We start from the raw sequence: 15,857 nt of genomic DNA on the forward strand, positions 1-15,857 counted from the left end.
GGAAATTACACTCCATTGCCCCTTCAATATTATTTCACTTAAATATATATATATATATATATATATATATATATATATATATATATAGACAGCAAACAGGAATCTGAAATGAATCGGGGCACTGGATGTGTGTGTTGTTTTAAGAGTTGGTTACAGCCTTGTTTTTGAAAATGCTGCACAGCCAGAACCTCTGGACTCAATATACTTCTTGTTATCGGTGAAACACCATCAGTATCATGACTGATTGACAGCTACAGGCTTGAGCCCATCTGGAGAGCAAGCATCAGAGGCACTAACTCGTTGAGTGAAATCTTATTTCAAAACAATCTATAAGTGTGCGGTCACCTATAAGTGTGCGGTCACCAAAATGGACAGCAGGAACGAGGGTCTATAGAAGAGGGTGACTATTAGGAAGGTAAAGGACATCGCTGGTGGAGCTGTGGTCTAAACCACTGAGCCTCTTGGGCTTGCCGATAAGAAGGTCGGTGCTTCGAATCCCTGCGACGGAGTGAGCTCCCGTTGCTCTGTCCCAGCTCCTGCCAACCTAGCAGTTCAAAAGCACACCAGTGCAAGTAGATAAATAGGTACCGCTGTGGCGGGAAGGTAAACGGTCTTTCTGAGCGCTCTGGTTTCCGTCACGGTGTTCCGTTGCACCAGAAACGGTTTAGTCATGCTGGCCACATGACCCGGAAAGCTGTCTGTGGACAAACGCCGGCTCCCTCAGTCTGAAAGCGAGATGAGCGCCGCACCCACTAGTCGCCTTTGACTGGACTTAACTGTCCAGGGGTCCTTTTTTACCTTTTAGGATCATGGAAAGCTGCTTCATGCTGATTAAGGCCATTGGGTACATCTCGCTCAGCACTGTCCACACTTCCTGGCAGTGGCTGTCCTGGATTTGGCCCAAGTGTTGCCTTTTTTCATGTCCTGGATTTCAGGCAGGAAGCATTCCCAGCTCTTCCTGGAGATGCTTTTCCTAGAAATGGACCTTCTGCCTGCAAAGCAGATGCTCTACCACCGAGCTGTGTATGGCATTTCCTCCACTGACAGATGCCAGTGTCCCTGCACCTGTTCTTTGGGCCTTCTGCAGCTAAATATGACAAACAGGGCAGCTGGAAAACACCAGATGTTTAATTTTGTAATTTTTTATTTGTTTCCCGCCTTTCACCCTACCATCCAAAGGCAGGTTCCAACATTGAAACACAATATGAAAAACAGTTTTAAACCAGTTACCATCATAAAAATAAACTGGGTCCTAAGAATTTGCACCAAAGGTGTCAGAAGCAGTCAAAAAGAAGAAGAAGAAGAAGAGTTTGGATTTGATATCCTGCTTTTCACTACCCGAAGGAGTCTCAAAGCGGCTAACATTCTCCTTTCCCTTCCTCCCCCACAACAAACACTCTGTGAGGTGAGTGGGGCTGAGAGACTTCAGAGAAGTGTGACTAGCCCAAGGTCACCCAGAAGCTGCATGTGGAGGAGTGGAGACACGAACCCAGTTCCCCAGATTACAAGTCTACCACTCTTAACCACTACACCACACTGGCTCTGGCCCCCTCTGGCCATGCATTGTTCATGGAGAGGAGGGGGACACACTCACTGGGCCTGCTATCATCTTTAACATGATCACACTGTCATTGGTCTGTGTCCAAATCACAGAGGTGGGCGTCATTGTGGGGTGGCCCTCACCCGACCCATTTCTTGCCTGTACGTATTTCTAAGAAGCCCAAAATGAACAATTCAAGTCAAAACGGAAGCTGGCCAGCGTGTGTGAGTCTACACCTTTAAAAATAAATAAATAAAACTATGATTCCCTCTAGTCCCTAGCTGCTCCTTGCCGCGATTGGTCAAATGATGGGGAGGGGCTAATTCATATTTCCTTTTCTTCAATCTGTCTCCCATGTAGTGGCAGTGGGCTTTAAGCTCTCCTGCCAGGCCTCTACCGTTGCACACACACGTTTGCATGAGGGCCCTTCTGAGCTGCCCTAGTCATGTGCCTGAATCTAAGAGATCGAGGGAAGCAGGGGCACAAACAGAATGGACACATCCCAGTGGACCTAGGGGTAGAGCGATCAGTCTACTTCTGGCCCATATCAACTTTCCGTGTGTCTGTTCATAAGCCCATTCTGTCCTGTTTTTAATCTGTGACTCCTTCTTTTAACCATCATATTCAAATGCATATCTTATTACAAATTTTATCACATGATGCATAACTAAACACATCGTGTGCATTTGTAAATGCATTGTATCACCCTTAAATACTTAAAAAAAAAAGCAGAGAACCGTATCACACATTTTGGAGAAATGCAAAACCAAGTACATTTCACTGTGCATTTTGAGTCCTGCAGGAGATATGGATCAGGCTGATTTTGCATTGCAGTTCACTGGAATTGAATTCCTCGGGGACCCGTATGTGGTCCTATCTTATGAAGGAGGTGGAAACTAAAGAGCCTGTTTGTAACAGATACTCAGGCACTTGGCAAAGAGAAACCCCTTCATTTAATGATAACGTAAAGGCAGAAAATGCTTTGTCTCCCTTGGGTCATTCCGTCTCCCGAATTACACATTTCCATACAAATGTAATGCTAATCTCAGAGGTAACATAGAACAGCTTCTCCCACAGATATTTTTTTTTAAAGTATTAACAATACATGTAAATGAGACAGCTCTCTCCTGGGAAAGCGCTTCATATTTAAAACCGCTTGTTTGTACTTCACTGGGGTACTAAGCAGGATACCTGCGAAACATATTCTCTGAAAGCAAGGGACAGAAGCCTACTCTTGAGACAACGAAAATACTATAGTATGTATCAGTGTGGCAGAGAGTGAATTTGTGACCACATCTATTGCTACAAACCACATGCAGACCCAATCAAGATATAGTTTTGTGCAAAAATGCACAAGTAGCCCAACAGAGTGGCGGGATACGTACACTGCCGTGGACCAGTGGGATCGTGGCAAATTTCCAAGCACAGGAGCTTTGCCTCCATAGACACACGCCCAATGAGAGTCCAAAATTGCAAATAGCTGTGCTGACTCATCGCAGAGAGAGAAGCAGTACACAGCGCAAGACCTCTCTGTGCTAATATGTCACAAACGACTGGAAAACTTGAAAGCCTTGTTATCGCCTCATTTGCTTGCAAGAGGGAGAAGGGTCCAGTCTGTGAATTACGCTAGAAATGCCAGCAGAAACTACCACCATTCCTTCTTTGAAAAATGTCCTGGAGCCGCACTTCTCAGTATTACCGCTGCAGCACCCTGCTGCCACGGACACACAATTCATGCCAATCCAGGGAATCTGCACACAAATGCTGCTCCTTCAGCTGGGTTGGGACAATCACCTTGGAATCACCTTGAGGAACCAGTAGGGGGAGTCTGTACCAGAGAGCAGTCCAGACTCGGAGGCAGAAGCTGAAGCAGGAAAGTGAGATTAGGGAGGCCAAGAGGCAGAGATGAGTCAGGTTGGTGAAGAGGCACGGGTGTCTCTCCCCCCCCCCCGTCCCCCTGCTGTGACAAGCTCCCCTCTCTCCTGGTCTCCCAGAACTTAGAGGGGCTAGAAGAGGGCGGAGGAGAAGTTAGGAGAAGTTAGTATCATGCCAGTGCAAATTTTTGGGACTCTTAATCTCATGGTTCTGGGTTCGAGCCCCACGTTGGGCAAAAGATTCCTGATTTGGGGGGGGGGGGGGGGTTATCTAGATGACTCTCATGGTCCCTTCCAAGTCTACAATTCTAGGATTGTACCCAGGAATTCTCCTCTTATACCTAATTTTTTTTCCTTGCCAACTAACAATTTCTAGGCCGCTCCGCCACCTTGCAAAACTTGTTAAAGACTAAAGAGATCACCGAGCAGGGGAAAACAGGTGGCAACAGCAGTAGTCAGTAGTCAGTCTAAATACATTTCACTGTCTTGGGTGATTTTGAGGGACAAGAGGAGGTCTAACTACCGGTAACTCCATGCACAAAGAAGAGCTGTAGTTTTTCAAAAGCAGTAAAAAATAAAATATAAAAAGGGGATTGTTTGAACACCACAGTAAATCAGAGCTTTTGAGAGACCATTCTGCTCTCTGTCCTCCGTTCTGCCCTTGCCGGCAGCTGCTGTCACCAAGAAAGAGAACGACTTTTGCATCCACCCACGTCTGAACACTGGGGGCTTTTGATTCTGCCAATGAAACTGTCTAACACACTCAGGAGTCATAGAATTTGTCTGCCTGAGAGTGATCAATCTCAAGATGTTTGCATGCTGGGACTTCACAGTTGTCCAGATAAAGCAATTGATGGAATAAGCAAACCATAGTCATGCTAACACAGAGCAGGCAGGAAGGAGATCCCAAGCAGGTTTTTCCATACAGGCAGGAACTGTAGATTAACACATTCTGTGTAAAAAAATCTGTTCTCCAATTTCTCAAAAGTTTTCTTCTCCAGCAAAAGAGGCGTTTATTTTCACCTGTTTGCACTGCGCTGACCTCAAAGCTGCCTATCCCTTCTTCCTCCCAGTATGCCAAAGCACCTTACCTGGTAAGCCATTTCCAGACCCTCCAAGTGTCCCTATTTTCCCGGATTTACAAAAGCCACCCTGGCTTCTGATTTGATCCCAGAATGTCCCACTTTTTTTTTTTACATCCCTATTTTAATTGGAGAAATATTGGACGGTATGGAGTTATGCAACCCTTGAGCCAAGGAGATAAGTAACTATACAACCTTTAGAAGACATCTGAAGGCAGCCCAGTATAGGGTAGTGGTTTTTTAAATGTTTAATGTTTTATTATGTTTTTATATATGCTGGATGCCACCCAGAGTGGCTGGAGCAATAATAAAATGATGATGATGATGATGATGATGATGATGATGATGATGATGATGGAATAGGATGCCCCTATTTTCATCAGAGACATAGGAGCCAACTCCTAGAGCCCAAGAGGTCTTCGCCCCACCAATAAAATATTTGAGGGGGCCAGGCCCCCCAAAATTGATGGGCATTGCCATTCAAATGAATAGTGTGCACAGCATCATGTGATCGATTAGTGTCCCCCCATTTTTTAAAATTCAAGTTGACACCCCTGCTCACAGAAATGTTGGAAGGTATGTAATTTTCTTCTCTTTCTTTATGCTTCCACCACCCCCCCATTTTTATTCAATGCCTCCCAACTGCACGCAAGGCTACTATCACACCACCACCCCCAGGATCATTCCAGCGCCCCCCCCCCCCCAGGGGACGTTATGTTGGATCTTCTCTCTGTGTGTGAGAGAATCATTTGTTCCAGAAACAGAGAGGAAAAGAGAAGTTTCAAGAAGCAGCAGAAGACTGAGATTGTTTTGTCTATGCAAGGACGTTTTCTGTGGGAACTGTTCTTTCGACATGCGTAGTGAGACAGGAAGTACTGATAACAACAGTTCTGTGCAACTTGTTGCAACATGTTGTGAGCTTCTTGCTTGTGTCTTGTGGTGAGAGAAGCAGAGAGTCTTGGACTCTTGTTGGATTCTAAGTATCCCTTGACCATGGCAGTGGTGAATGTCTGTATATATTTGCTACCAATGTGCTTTTATATGCCTGTCAAGTAAACCTCTACACTTGACTGAATTCTTATGGCGTCCATGAGTGTTTATTGCCTACTGCGTGTACCTTCAACCCCGAAGACACTTACTTCCAAGGAAGGAGCTGCATTGAGATGTAACTCTGCTGTGTATGGATCCTGGCACACACGCACAGTGAAAGTGATGACAGACCCAATCCTTCTAAATCATCCATCAGAGGTTGATGGATTGATCCAACACGTTATTGCCCACTTTGGGAAACACTGCACCAATGGTTGCCAACATTTTTCTCTGCCGATACTTCGTTAACACCTGCCCACCAATCAGAAATGTGGCACCTGAAGTTCCCCGTCGCTACATAGGGAAAGGGTTGATACTATGCTTGTTATGCCACTGTTGCAAGATGGAGCAAATCAGTTGCCAACCCTAATTTCGGCTGCCAGCAGCTGGCGGCACTCCCCAATAAGCAGCTTTGTGTACCCACTGGCAGATCTGAGGTTTTCATCATTTCATGTTAAGGAAACCCCCTTCTCCCACCTTCTGCCAATTATTTTCCCATGGAAAAGCCGGCGATCGCATAAACGATTGAGCAAGAGCCCTGCAGGTGATCTGAAAGTGATCTGTCAGTGAGGAAACTACAAGTCGCTTGCTCTGTTAAAGCTCAAAAAACGAGACCTCTCCTTTTCGTTTGTCCGGCGGAAGATCCTTCTCTTTGCAAAATTTAAGCGGTGCATGCAGCTCCAAAGTGAAGCTGACCGTGAAAAGGGTCCGTCACCTCCTCGAGCCGCCTGCCCACCCCACACCCTGTGTCTTGCTCAAAAAAGAGATGCAAGCCACGTTCCTCTCATTTCCTGCCAAGATACAGTCCGCTATATATGGATGCCATCAGCTCCCATTAGCAGAACGGCTGGCAGAGGGGAAAAGGGCAGCTCGTGGAAGGCAAGCTATTGTAATCGCAATCACCTCAATTAGACCCAATTTAAACCACAGGCCTGACATGCTACAGTAATTAGAGATCAAAAGCTCGGCCTGTCAAGCTTTTCCTGCTTTTCCTCTCTCTTACAGAGGTGCAGGTTAGTGCAAGAGGTCTTGCAAATGTACTTCTTCTACACTACAGCGGCAGACAAGGCCAGATCAAAGGACGTACGCATCTCCTCCCTGCACACAGTCCCTAACCCATCAGCACCCATTCCGAGAGAGCTGACTTCTGGTGGTAGAATAGCAAGGAATGAAACAAGAACCCATGGAAGAGTCAGTAAGGGTGCATGTCTCTGTCTGTGTTGATGCCCGTGGGTACATGCATTGCCTGACATTGCGGAACTTTTGCTAATAAACGAGCTGTAGTCATTTGCTTTTCATACCTTGAGCTCACTGAGATATTCAGCCTCGGTATGAAGATTTATTCTGGAAGGGCCGTGACGGGTTGGCATCTGTTTGTCTTGGGAGACAATGGAGGAGTGCGCCTTTGGGGGTGAAGTCAAACTCTTGGAAGGTTGCAGCACCTGCTGTGGCTGCAGAAACCAATACGGGAGAGACATGTTTTGGGAGGGGTGTAGCCGGGTGGTAAGGTTTACGTGCAAAATGGCCCCAACTCAATCCCTGGTATCTTCCAGGTAGGTCTGGAGGAAACCCGTCTGGAAACCCTGAAGAGGCACCGACACTCAGTGTAGATCTGAGGTTGGGAACCTGTAGTCTTCCAGATATTGCCTGCCATAATCTCTGACCATTGGCCCTGCTGGCTAAATTTGACAGGAGTTAGAGTCAAACAACATATGTTGTTGATGTTGTTGTTGTTGTTTAGTCATTTAGTCTTGTCTGACTCTTCATGACCCCATGGACCAGAGCACGCCAGGCACTCGTCTTCCACTGCCTCCAGCAGTTTGGTCAAACTCATATTAGTAGTTTCAAGAACATTGTCCAACTATCTCGTCCTCTGTTGTCCCCTTCTCCTTGTGCCCTCAATCTTTCCCAGCATCAGGGTCTTTTCCAGGGAGTCTTCTCTTCTCATGAGGTGGCCAAAGTATTGTAGCCTCAGCTTCAGGATCTGTCCTTCCAGTGAGCGAACACTCAGGACAAAGACAACAGGCATATAAACAACATATAAAGGTAAAGGGACCCCTGACCATTAGGTCCAGTTGTGTCCATCTCTGGGGTTGTGGCGCTCATCTCGCTTTACTGGCTGAGGGAGCCGGCGTACAGCTTCTGGGTCCTGTGGCCAGCATGACAAAGCTGCTTCTGGTGAACCAGAGCAGTGCACGGATATGCCGTTTACCTTCCCGCCGGAACGGTACCCATTTATATACTTGTACTTTGACGTGGTTTCGAACTGCTAGATGGGCAGGAGCTGGGACCCAGCAACAGGAGCTCACCCCATCGCGGGGATTCGAACTGCCAACCTTCTGATCAGCAAGCCCTAGGCTCTGTGGTTTAACCCACAGCGCCACCCGCCACAACATAAGGAGAGCCATAATTTCCACATACCTGATATAGACAGTACTCAGCTAAATGGGCCAAGGATCTCACTCACTATAAGTCAGCTTCCTATGGTGACATCTACATTTAAAGCACACATATGCCACTCTTGTTATGGTCATGGCTTCTCCTGAAGAATCCTGGGAACTGTTCCAGGTATATATGTTAACATTGGTCTTTGTTGACTTCCATTCCATGTGGCTCCTCTCACCATACCCTTAGAGCTGGCTCCACTTTCAAGATGTGGAGCTTCTTTTCCTGCAATATCCCAGGTTTGGGTAGTCTGATCATGCTCTCTTATTTAAATTCCGTCTCTACTATCTCACTGCTTCTCTCTCTGCGCTTGAGCACCTAAGTTGCCTCCAGAAGCCTTCAGTTCCCTTCTTTCTATATTTGTAGGGAGAAGGCTTTAAAAGTTTCCATGGGCTTTGGCACAGCACTAGTCCATCCTAGTTGTGATTAGTGTCAAGGACTTGGACCAAAAAATAAAATAAAAACAAAGACGATATTTTGAGGAGCAATTGAAAACTCACCAATTAACAAATTCTCAGCTGGAGAAGAACTTCTTAAGAAATGATGTTCAGTTGGAAAGACATCCAAATTCACATCCCAGACCAAATTCACACCCCCAAAACAGATGATTAAACATGTTAGCAACATCCCTACTGGTGAGCAGAGTTTTTTCTGCCTAGCACCTCATGCAGCTTTCTCGGTTAGAATCGCAAAATTATTGTGACACCAAGGGCTGACTTTGTTCAGATTATGTATATGCAGCTTCTCCATTTTATTCTTTTAATGAATAATGCTATTTTCCTCAGAAACGTAAGCATTTTCGACAACAGTTTGCTTGTTCCCTTTCCACTTCACAGGGGAAAGCACATAAAGAGCAGGCTGAATGGTCCCCAGGAGGCAGCATTACTGAAAAGTCAGGTGTCACCAAACCAGAGTTTTTGTGGGCAACCTGCAACTCCTCAGCCTAGACTACATTCAGATTTGGGGAACACTGTGTTGGTTTTCCTGATTATAATAGTGCTTCTGTTCTGCTTTATAACACTTCTTTCATACTGCAGAACCTGTTGTATTGTGGGACTGTGGCTTTTGGACCAATATATTGGCATGTGCTAAATTTCACTCAGCAACCAACGTCACAGGGCAATGCACCCCTTCTGTGTGCTTCTGTGAAGGCAGCCCTGTATTGGGAAGTTTTTAACATCTTATGTTTCACTATGTTTTTTATATTCTTTTGGAAGCCGCCCAGAGTGGCTGGGGTATAAGTAATAAATTATTATTATTATTATTATTATTATTATTATTATTATTATTATTATTACTACTACTACTACTACTACTATTATTATTTCGTTCCCCTCATTAATACAGCAGGAAGGAACTGCATGCCGGTATTGCGCCCCAATTTTTGTCACTTTACTCACACAGTTTTCCAGGTTAAAGGGGCTGCTGGAATCAAATAACATGGAAACGAGTGCTAAACACGTGCTATGTTCCATCATTTTCCTGGAAGTGGCTTTTACGTTGTATAAAAACTCAGATATAGTGAGGAAATTAACAAATAACAGTTAGGGAAACATCAGGGAAGTGGTGTAAACGGCCACGTGAATGCAACCTTAATTTCATAGAGGTGGAAAGGAGGAGAAAACTGGTAGTAAAGGATGGAAGAAAGTGAGAAAATGGAGTCGAGAGGGGGGGGGGGTGCCCCACTAGCATGCAACCTCCAAGTAAATGCAGCCCTATGCAGGAAAAAAGGTGTGGAGCCCACCCCCTCCCCTTCTGCTTTACAGGCTGAGCCAACATTTTATCCTTTTAGCCGGTTGCCAGAATCAGACAAGGCAAAGCCAGCGAAGAAGCATAATCCCATCACTTGCACTTGGACTGCTCAGAGACCCATTACTGAGTGATGGCAGAACAACAGCATCACTGCCTTTAAATTCCACAGGCTGGAAAAGCTTCCTCTGAGGATAGTTTGAGAGCAAATGGCACCTGTGGGCCTTCTGGGCCTAACAATTCAGAGCAGCTGGACCAGCTCCACTCTTGAGACTGGCGCTCTCACTCTGTTCGTTAACCTGCCGTCCCACACGAGACTACAGCGCTAGCTCATGGGCACGCTTCGGGGTTGGGGGTCGTTTCTGCTTTTGTTCCAAGCTGTTCTGCTCCTCTGGCTTTTGCAACCTTTGAAAATAGATCCATGCTATCCCCCACTTTTTTGTCTGTGTGTGCAAGGTACAATGGAAAGCAACCATTTATTATATTTTCATAAACACGCCTGTGTGTGTTTATAGATTACAAAATATAACACCGCCATTTCCTTTCCAGACTCCTCTCTAATTACACTTTTGAAAAGAAACAGGCCTCTTGAGCTAAAACGTGCCAACTGTCAGGGACAGGCTGGACCCTGAGGAGTGGGCACCAGGAGGGTGGTTTCCCCCCCTTTTAATCCCAGATGGAAGCTGTCTGACATCACTAAGTGCTGGAGAGATCGCACTCTGCCTATGTTCAAGGCGGTTTATCAGTATTATACGCCCATTTCTAGAACTGAGCCTTGCCACTGAAAATAGGTTCAAGGTCTACAGTGTGGCGAGCCCTGGCTCAAAGCAAGTCTTGCTTTTGAAACAAACCTATGATCAAAATGTGTTGGGATTTATGCTAGGTAGATTTCTCGTTTCTGCAACTATCAGAAGCACAGGAGGTCTGCCCTTCTTGGCACTGGATCAGTCTCCCTAGGCCTCGCTTGCATCTCCAGAACCACCCCTTGAAGAGTAATGCAAGTACAGGGAACCTCCCAATCGAATCATGGGATTCTCCATGTGCAGCAAATAATGCAGAAACATGCAAGTTTGTTGTGACCGCTCCAGGTCAGAAGTGTGGACCCACAAGCCTTGGGGCTTAATACAGCCCTCCAGGCCTCTCTATCTGGCCTGAGGGACACCCCTAAAGGCTATATACCAGGCATAGGCAAACTCGGCCCTGCAGATGTTTGGGGACTACAATTCCCATCATCTTTAGCTAACAGGACCAGTGGTCAGGGATGATGGGAGTTGTAGTCCCAAAACATCTGGAGGGCCGAGTTTGCCTATGCCTGGGCTATACCATCTCCCCAGCCCTTCATTGCACTCTCTTTTGCATGGTGGGAATGTGTCCTTGAATTTTTGCTAATACTTCTGACTCATCTGGATGGAGAATAGAGAGGAATATGTATGAGAGTATATAGAAACTAGCCTCCTGTGCATTGCTCTGCCCACTATGCCTCCATCCCTGCCCCATGTAGTCCCCAAAAGTTTGTCCACAAAGGGATGTGTCTCTTGGGAGGAAACATGTTGCCCAGCCCAATAGGCTCTCCTTGCTCTGATCTCTCTTTCCACCCCTTTGTTTTCTACCTCAATGATGGCAGGAAAGGTGATCTTTCCTAAGCAACCCTAAAGCCATTCAGGTCACTTGAGAACTTACCTTAAAAAACTCCTGCATCCTCATAAAATCATGAATAGTCAGCCTGTTTTCAAGTCGTTCTGTACTTTTCTCTCTCACAGAATCTTCAACCATGTTAAGCAGCTGCTTCCCAATAGCAGCCATGGCTTTTTCTTGACCCAGGAAATGTGGTGCTCGTGCTTAATTTGCTTTTATCTCAATCAATACATCTCCAAAGGTGGTTCTTTGCTCTGCTTTTATGTCCTTTCAGAATTTAATTTCCTCCAGAATAATTTGTGGCGAGCCAGCCGTCTCTGGAATGTCAAAAAGGATTTGGGTGGACAAGAACCAAAAGGACAAAACACGGACTTCGGTCACAATGATCTCGTTTTTATTTCTCACAGGTTGCATGTGAGCTCTGGAATGCTGTATGCGAGCCAGGAAAACGTAAGTGTCTTCCTCTGATGGTAAATAGAATCCATCCCAGCAAATTTATAACCTTTTACAGTTTCTTCCTGGAAATGTAACAGAAGCTGTTCACCTGGAGAAAATCCATTTTGCTTACCTTGTTGCTATTAATGTGCTATTTATTTAGATTAAAATCCCATTATCTTTCCCAACCACACTTGATTAGCTCCAGCACTCCTTTCTCTTGAGTGCAGAATGGAGGCTATAGGCATTTCGCAGGACTGCTTCAAGTAGCTGAGTTTCCTTTTCTTGAGTTTGCTAGCGTTCCTTAGCAACCTTGCACAACACTAGCTAACTGCCCTTTCCACCCCTCCCAATTAGCGGCTGAAATTGCTTAGCTAGGAAGGATCTGTTGCAGCAAGCCGGGAAAGGAAGCCCACCTACGTATTTGATTTAAAGACTTGGAAGCCGTTCAGAAGAGCAAAGGGTCTTGAATTATGAACAGGTGCATGCACACAAGACACGCATAGTGCTTGTGCAACCCCTATGAGCTGCTGATCGGCATGGTTGTCATAGGGCACTAGTACAAAGCACTGAGTGGGATCCTGGCAGTAACACAATTACTTCAGAGGTGAAGAACCAAAGCCCTCCTGCTATCCCAGCTCTCTCATTACTCCCAGCCAACATGGTCAATAGTCAGGGATGGTTGGAGTCCAGCATCATTGGGAGGTCTATAGGTTTTCCATCCATATTTTAGACCACCTGTAGTCTGTTCGCAGAGAAGAAAACGGCCCCGTAGCTCCTATGTTGTATTTGGTCTCTGGTTTTGCTTTACTCACGAAAGAAAAGGAGCTGGAAGGGCAGGAGAGGTGGAAATCACTACCATAGTAAATTGTAGCCACCATGTGCCATCTCCCTCTACCCAACCACCAAAAAAATAATAATCTCATGTGAATGATGAGCCTTCGGAGCAACAGTTTGGCTTCTCTGGGGCTTATTCATATACATCCATTAGGAAACTCACATAAACAATTGGATGCCCCCTTCAGAGGTTGCTGGACCAGAACTCCCATCATCTCTGACCACTAGCAATGTTGGGTGGGGCTGATGGGAACTAGAGCTTAGCAACCTCCAGAGAGCCACATCCTTTAGTCTTTAACCTATTTCTGAGCTTGGTAGGTCCATCTACCAATGATCAAGGATGAAAACTGGAGGGGCTAGGCAAGAGAGGGTCTCTGCCAGCGGTAGAGCTTTTGTCCTTGCTGAAATAGTGTGTGTGTGTGTGTGTGTGTGTGCGAGAGAGAGAGAGAGAGAGAGAGAGAGAGAGAGAGAGAGAGAGAGAGAGAGAGAGAAATGAACAGAGGCTAGGCTAGGGGAATACATCTACTTGGGATTCTCACCTCAGGCCTTGTTGGCTGCAGGATACGAGAAAGCAAGAGCAACCATTCGCTAAAGAGTCTGGGATGTGGAACTCCAACGTCAGATGAGTGAGATGAACAAACATCTAGCTATAAGGGACAATGGGAGAGGATTTTCTCCAGCAAAGTATTTGACAAAATTACAAATACCCAAATATAGACAGGCATTTACCTTTGCTAGATTTAATGTATTACCATCTGCCTAATTGCAGGGAAGATTTGCAGGTAAACCATATGCGGAATGAGTCTGCCCCTGTGGCCTGCCGGAGGTAGAATCTGTTTCTCATGTTTTATTACGCTGCCACTTTTACAACGACATACGGCAGGTTTTTATTTCCCCGGTCATACAAAATCCTTTAAATGAATTCCTATGCTTTAAATGCCTTGTAGAAGATATGGACCCTGAGATTACCCTGAAAGTAGCTAAATACTGTGTAGCAGCCATAAAGCTCAGAGAACAGCGGTGTTATCGCTAAGAATAGGACCTTAAATGGCAATTTTTAGGCCACATTTTAATGCCCCAATTCTAATCTATATATTTTAAATGCTGCTATATACGTATATATATGTGTGTGTATGGTTTTTGTTGTGCAAATTTTAATGTATTATTTTTGTATTATTGATTTAGTAAGTTGGTCTGTGACCGTAAAAATAAATTCATTCATTCATGTAGACCTCCACTGCCCTTAACTGACATGGCTGAAGACTGATTAGGTGACATGGCCAGCCCCAACTACTGTAGAATGCCTTCCATCTGTTTGCAAGCCTTAGTAAACAATAACAATAATGTTATTATTTTATGCCGCCCATCTGATTGGGTTGCCCCAACCACTCTGGGTGGCTCCCAACAGAATATTAAAAACACAATAAAACACCAAACATTAAAAACTTCCCTAAATAGGGCTACATTCAGATGTCTTCTAAAAGTCAAACAGTTGTTTATTTCGTTGACATCTGATGGGAGGGCGTTCCACAGGGCAGGACAATGATGTCATTGTCACAAGCTTGATGACTACTGAATTTTATCAGTCCCAGCACCTGGCTGAACATGGGATTCAGCACCACACTGAAAACTTCGGGGTGATGGGTGGAAGAATGGGATTTTTAAAAAAAAAGAAAAGAAAAGATTTTGGTAGATTTGCCTCTATCTGCTAGTCAGTTGGCACTTCACTGTTCCACTTCCAGGTGCTGCAAGATTATTCTGCTGTGCAGTAAACATAGCCAAGCTTAACCCTGGGCATTGAGAAAGGATTGACAATGTAGCCCTTTCTATGTCTCCGTTAAACAGGAATGCTTTGAACTTATCCTACACAATGCATCAGATACTCCAAATTATACTAAAATCACAGGCCCCTTTCATTGCTGTCACCAGGCCTAAAAACTACCTTTAAAGGCTAATCCCTTTTCTGCCGCCTCTAGAGCTGTGATCAATTTCTGTCCTGCTGCTGAGAGTAATCCAAGGCTTTGTAGATGTTCACAAAACAGAAATGCAAGTCAAAGCTTTGCATAGAGAGGCTGCTACTGGGCTATATCCCCATGAAACCAAAACCCATACAATCAATTTCTTTTTTAAAATTTCTTTTATTGAAGTTTGCTGCTGTTCCGTACATAGGGAGCGACCATTTCCTCTTCTAGCCTAATAGTGTTTCATTTTATTGGTGTTTTACTAATAGTGTTGGCAGCAGCAGCAGCAGATTTCCAGGTTCTCAAGGCAGAGATCCTTCACATCATCTGCTACCTCAACCTTTTTTTTTTTACTGGTGGGCTCTGGGATTGAATCTTGGACCTTCTGGGAGGAAAGCCTACACACTTTTTCTAGGGATAAAAGGATCTGGAAATTTTTGGCTCTCCGTTTCTCATTTTTTCCAGGCTTAAATTCAGTTCTCCCAATTTTTCAGCATTCTGTGATTAAAAAAAATATTCATCAAGGTTCATCAGCATTTTAGTGCAAACTTCTCCAGATAACTTTTTATATGCAGCTTTGACTCATGTACACATTTTTTTGCAAGCAGTTTTCCCTGATGCAATATATTTTTGTATGTTAATTTTCACCAATATCTTCACTTTCATGCACACTTTCCCCCAATATATGCATTTTCATATACTGGCTAGAGAACCACGTCACACAATTCAGATAAGTGCAGATTTTGAAGGATAGCTGTGTATCAGTTTATGTAGTTTTGGAAAACTGGTAAGATTCAGCTTTAGGTGAATACTGGATTGATTCCCCCCCCCCCCACTCCTAGTCCCCACCCTACAAACTAAGGGCTAACAACTCCATCTCAGAAAGCAGGGGGGAAACAAACCTGGACAGGAGCTGCCGTCTAGTTCTCAAATAGAACTGCAGCTGCTATTCAAAATATAATAAAATATTACTTCCAAATTGGCAGATCAAACTTCAATCAAAAGCAGAGATACAAGAGAACAAAGGACTGAGCAGGCACAAGGAAAACTCCTGCTGGGCCCTGATCTAACATCTGAATGTGGGGAGGGTCCCATGCACACACTGGTTTGTTACCTGATCTCTTACCAGCAAAAATAAAGAAATGTGATGGCAAGTCCAACCACCCTTTCCCATGTTGTGGCAGATCAATCAGCTGCTTCACACCTCAAA

At 44.9% G+C, this 15,857-nt stretch overlaps 1 protein-coding gene across 1 annotated transcript in view; it reads right to left on the reverse strand.

Moving 5' to 3' along the window:
* The window catches only part of WDR49 (WD repeat domain 49), an 86,374-nt gene extending 74,072 nt beyond the window's left edge, over positions 1 to 12,302 (reverse strand). Inside the window, exon 1 of the mRNA XM_033150589.1 lies at positions 11,460 to 12,302. Within this exon, the coding sequence (XP_033006480.1) occupies positions 11,460 to 11,582 (123 nt within the window). The 5' untranslated portion in view covers positions 11,583 to 12,302. The remainder of the gene's footprint in view (positions 1 to 11,459) is intronic.
* Between the last annotated feature and the right edge of the window lie 3,555 nt (positions 12,303 to 15,857).

Source organism: Lacerta agilis, chromosome 5 (genome assembly GCF_009819535.1).
Source record: "Lacerta agilis isolate rLacAgi1 chromosome 5, rLacAgi1.pri, whole genome shotgun sequence".
Taxonomy (NCBI): Eukaryota; Metazoa; Chordata; class Lepidosauria; order Squamata; family Lacertidae; genus Lacerta; species Lacerta agilis.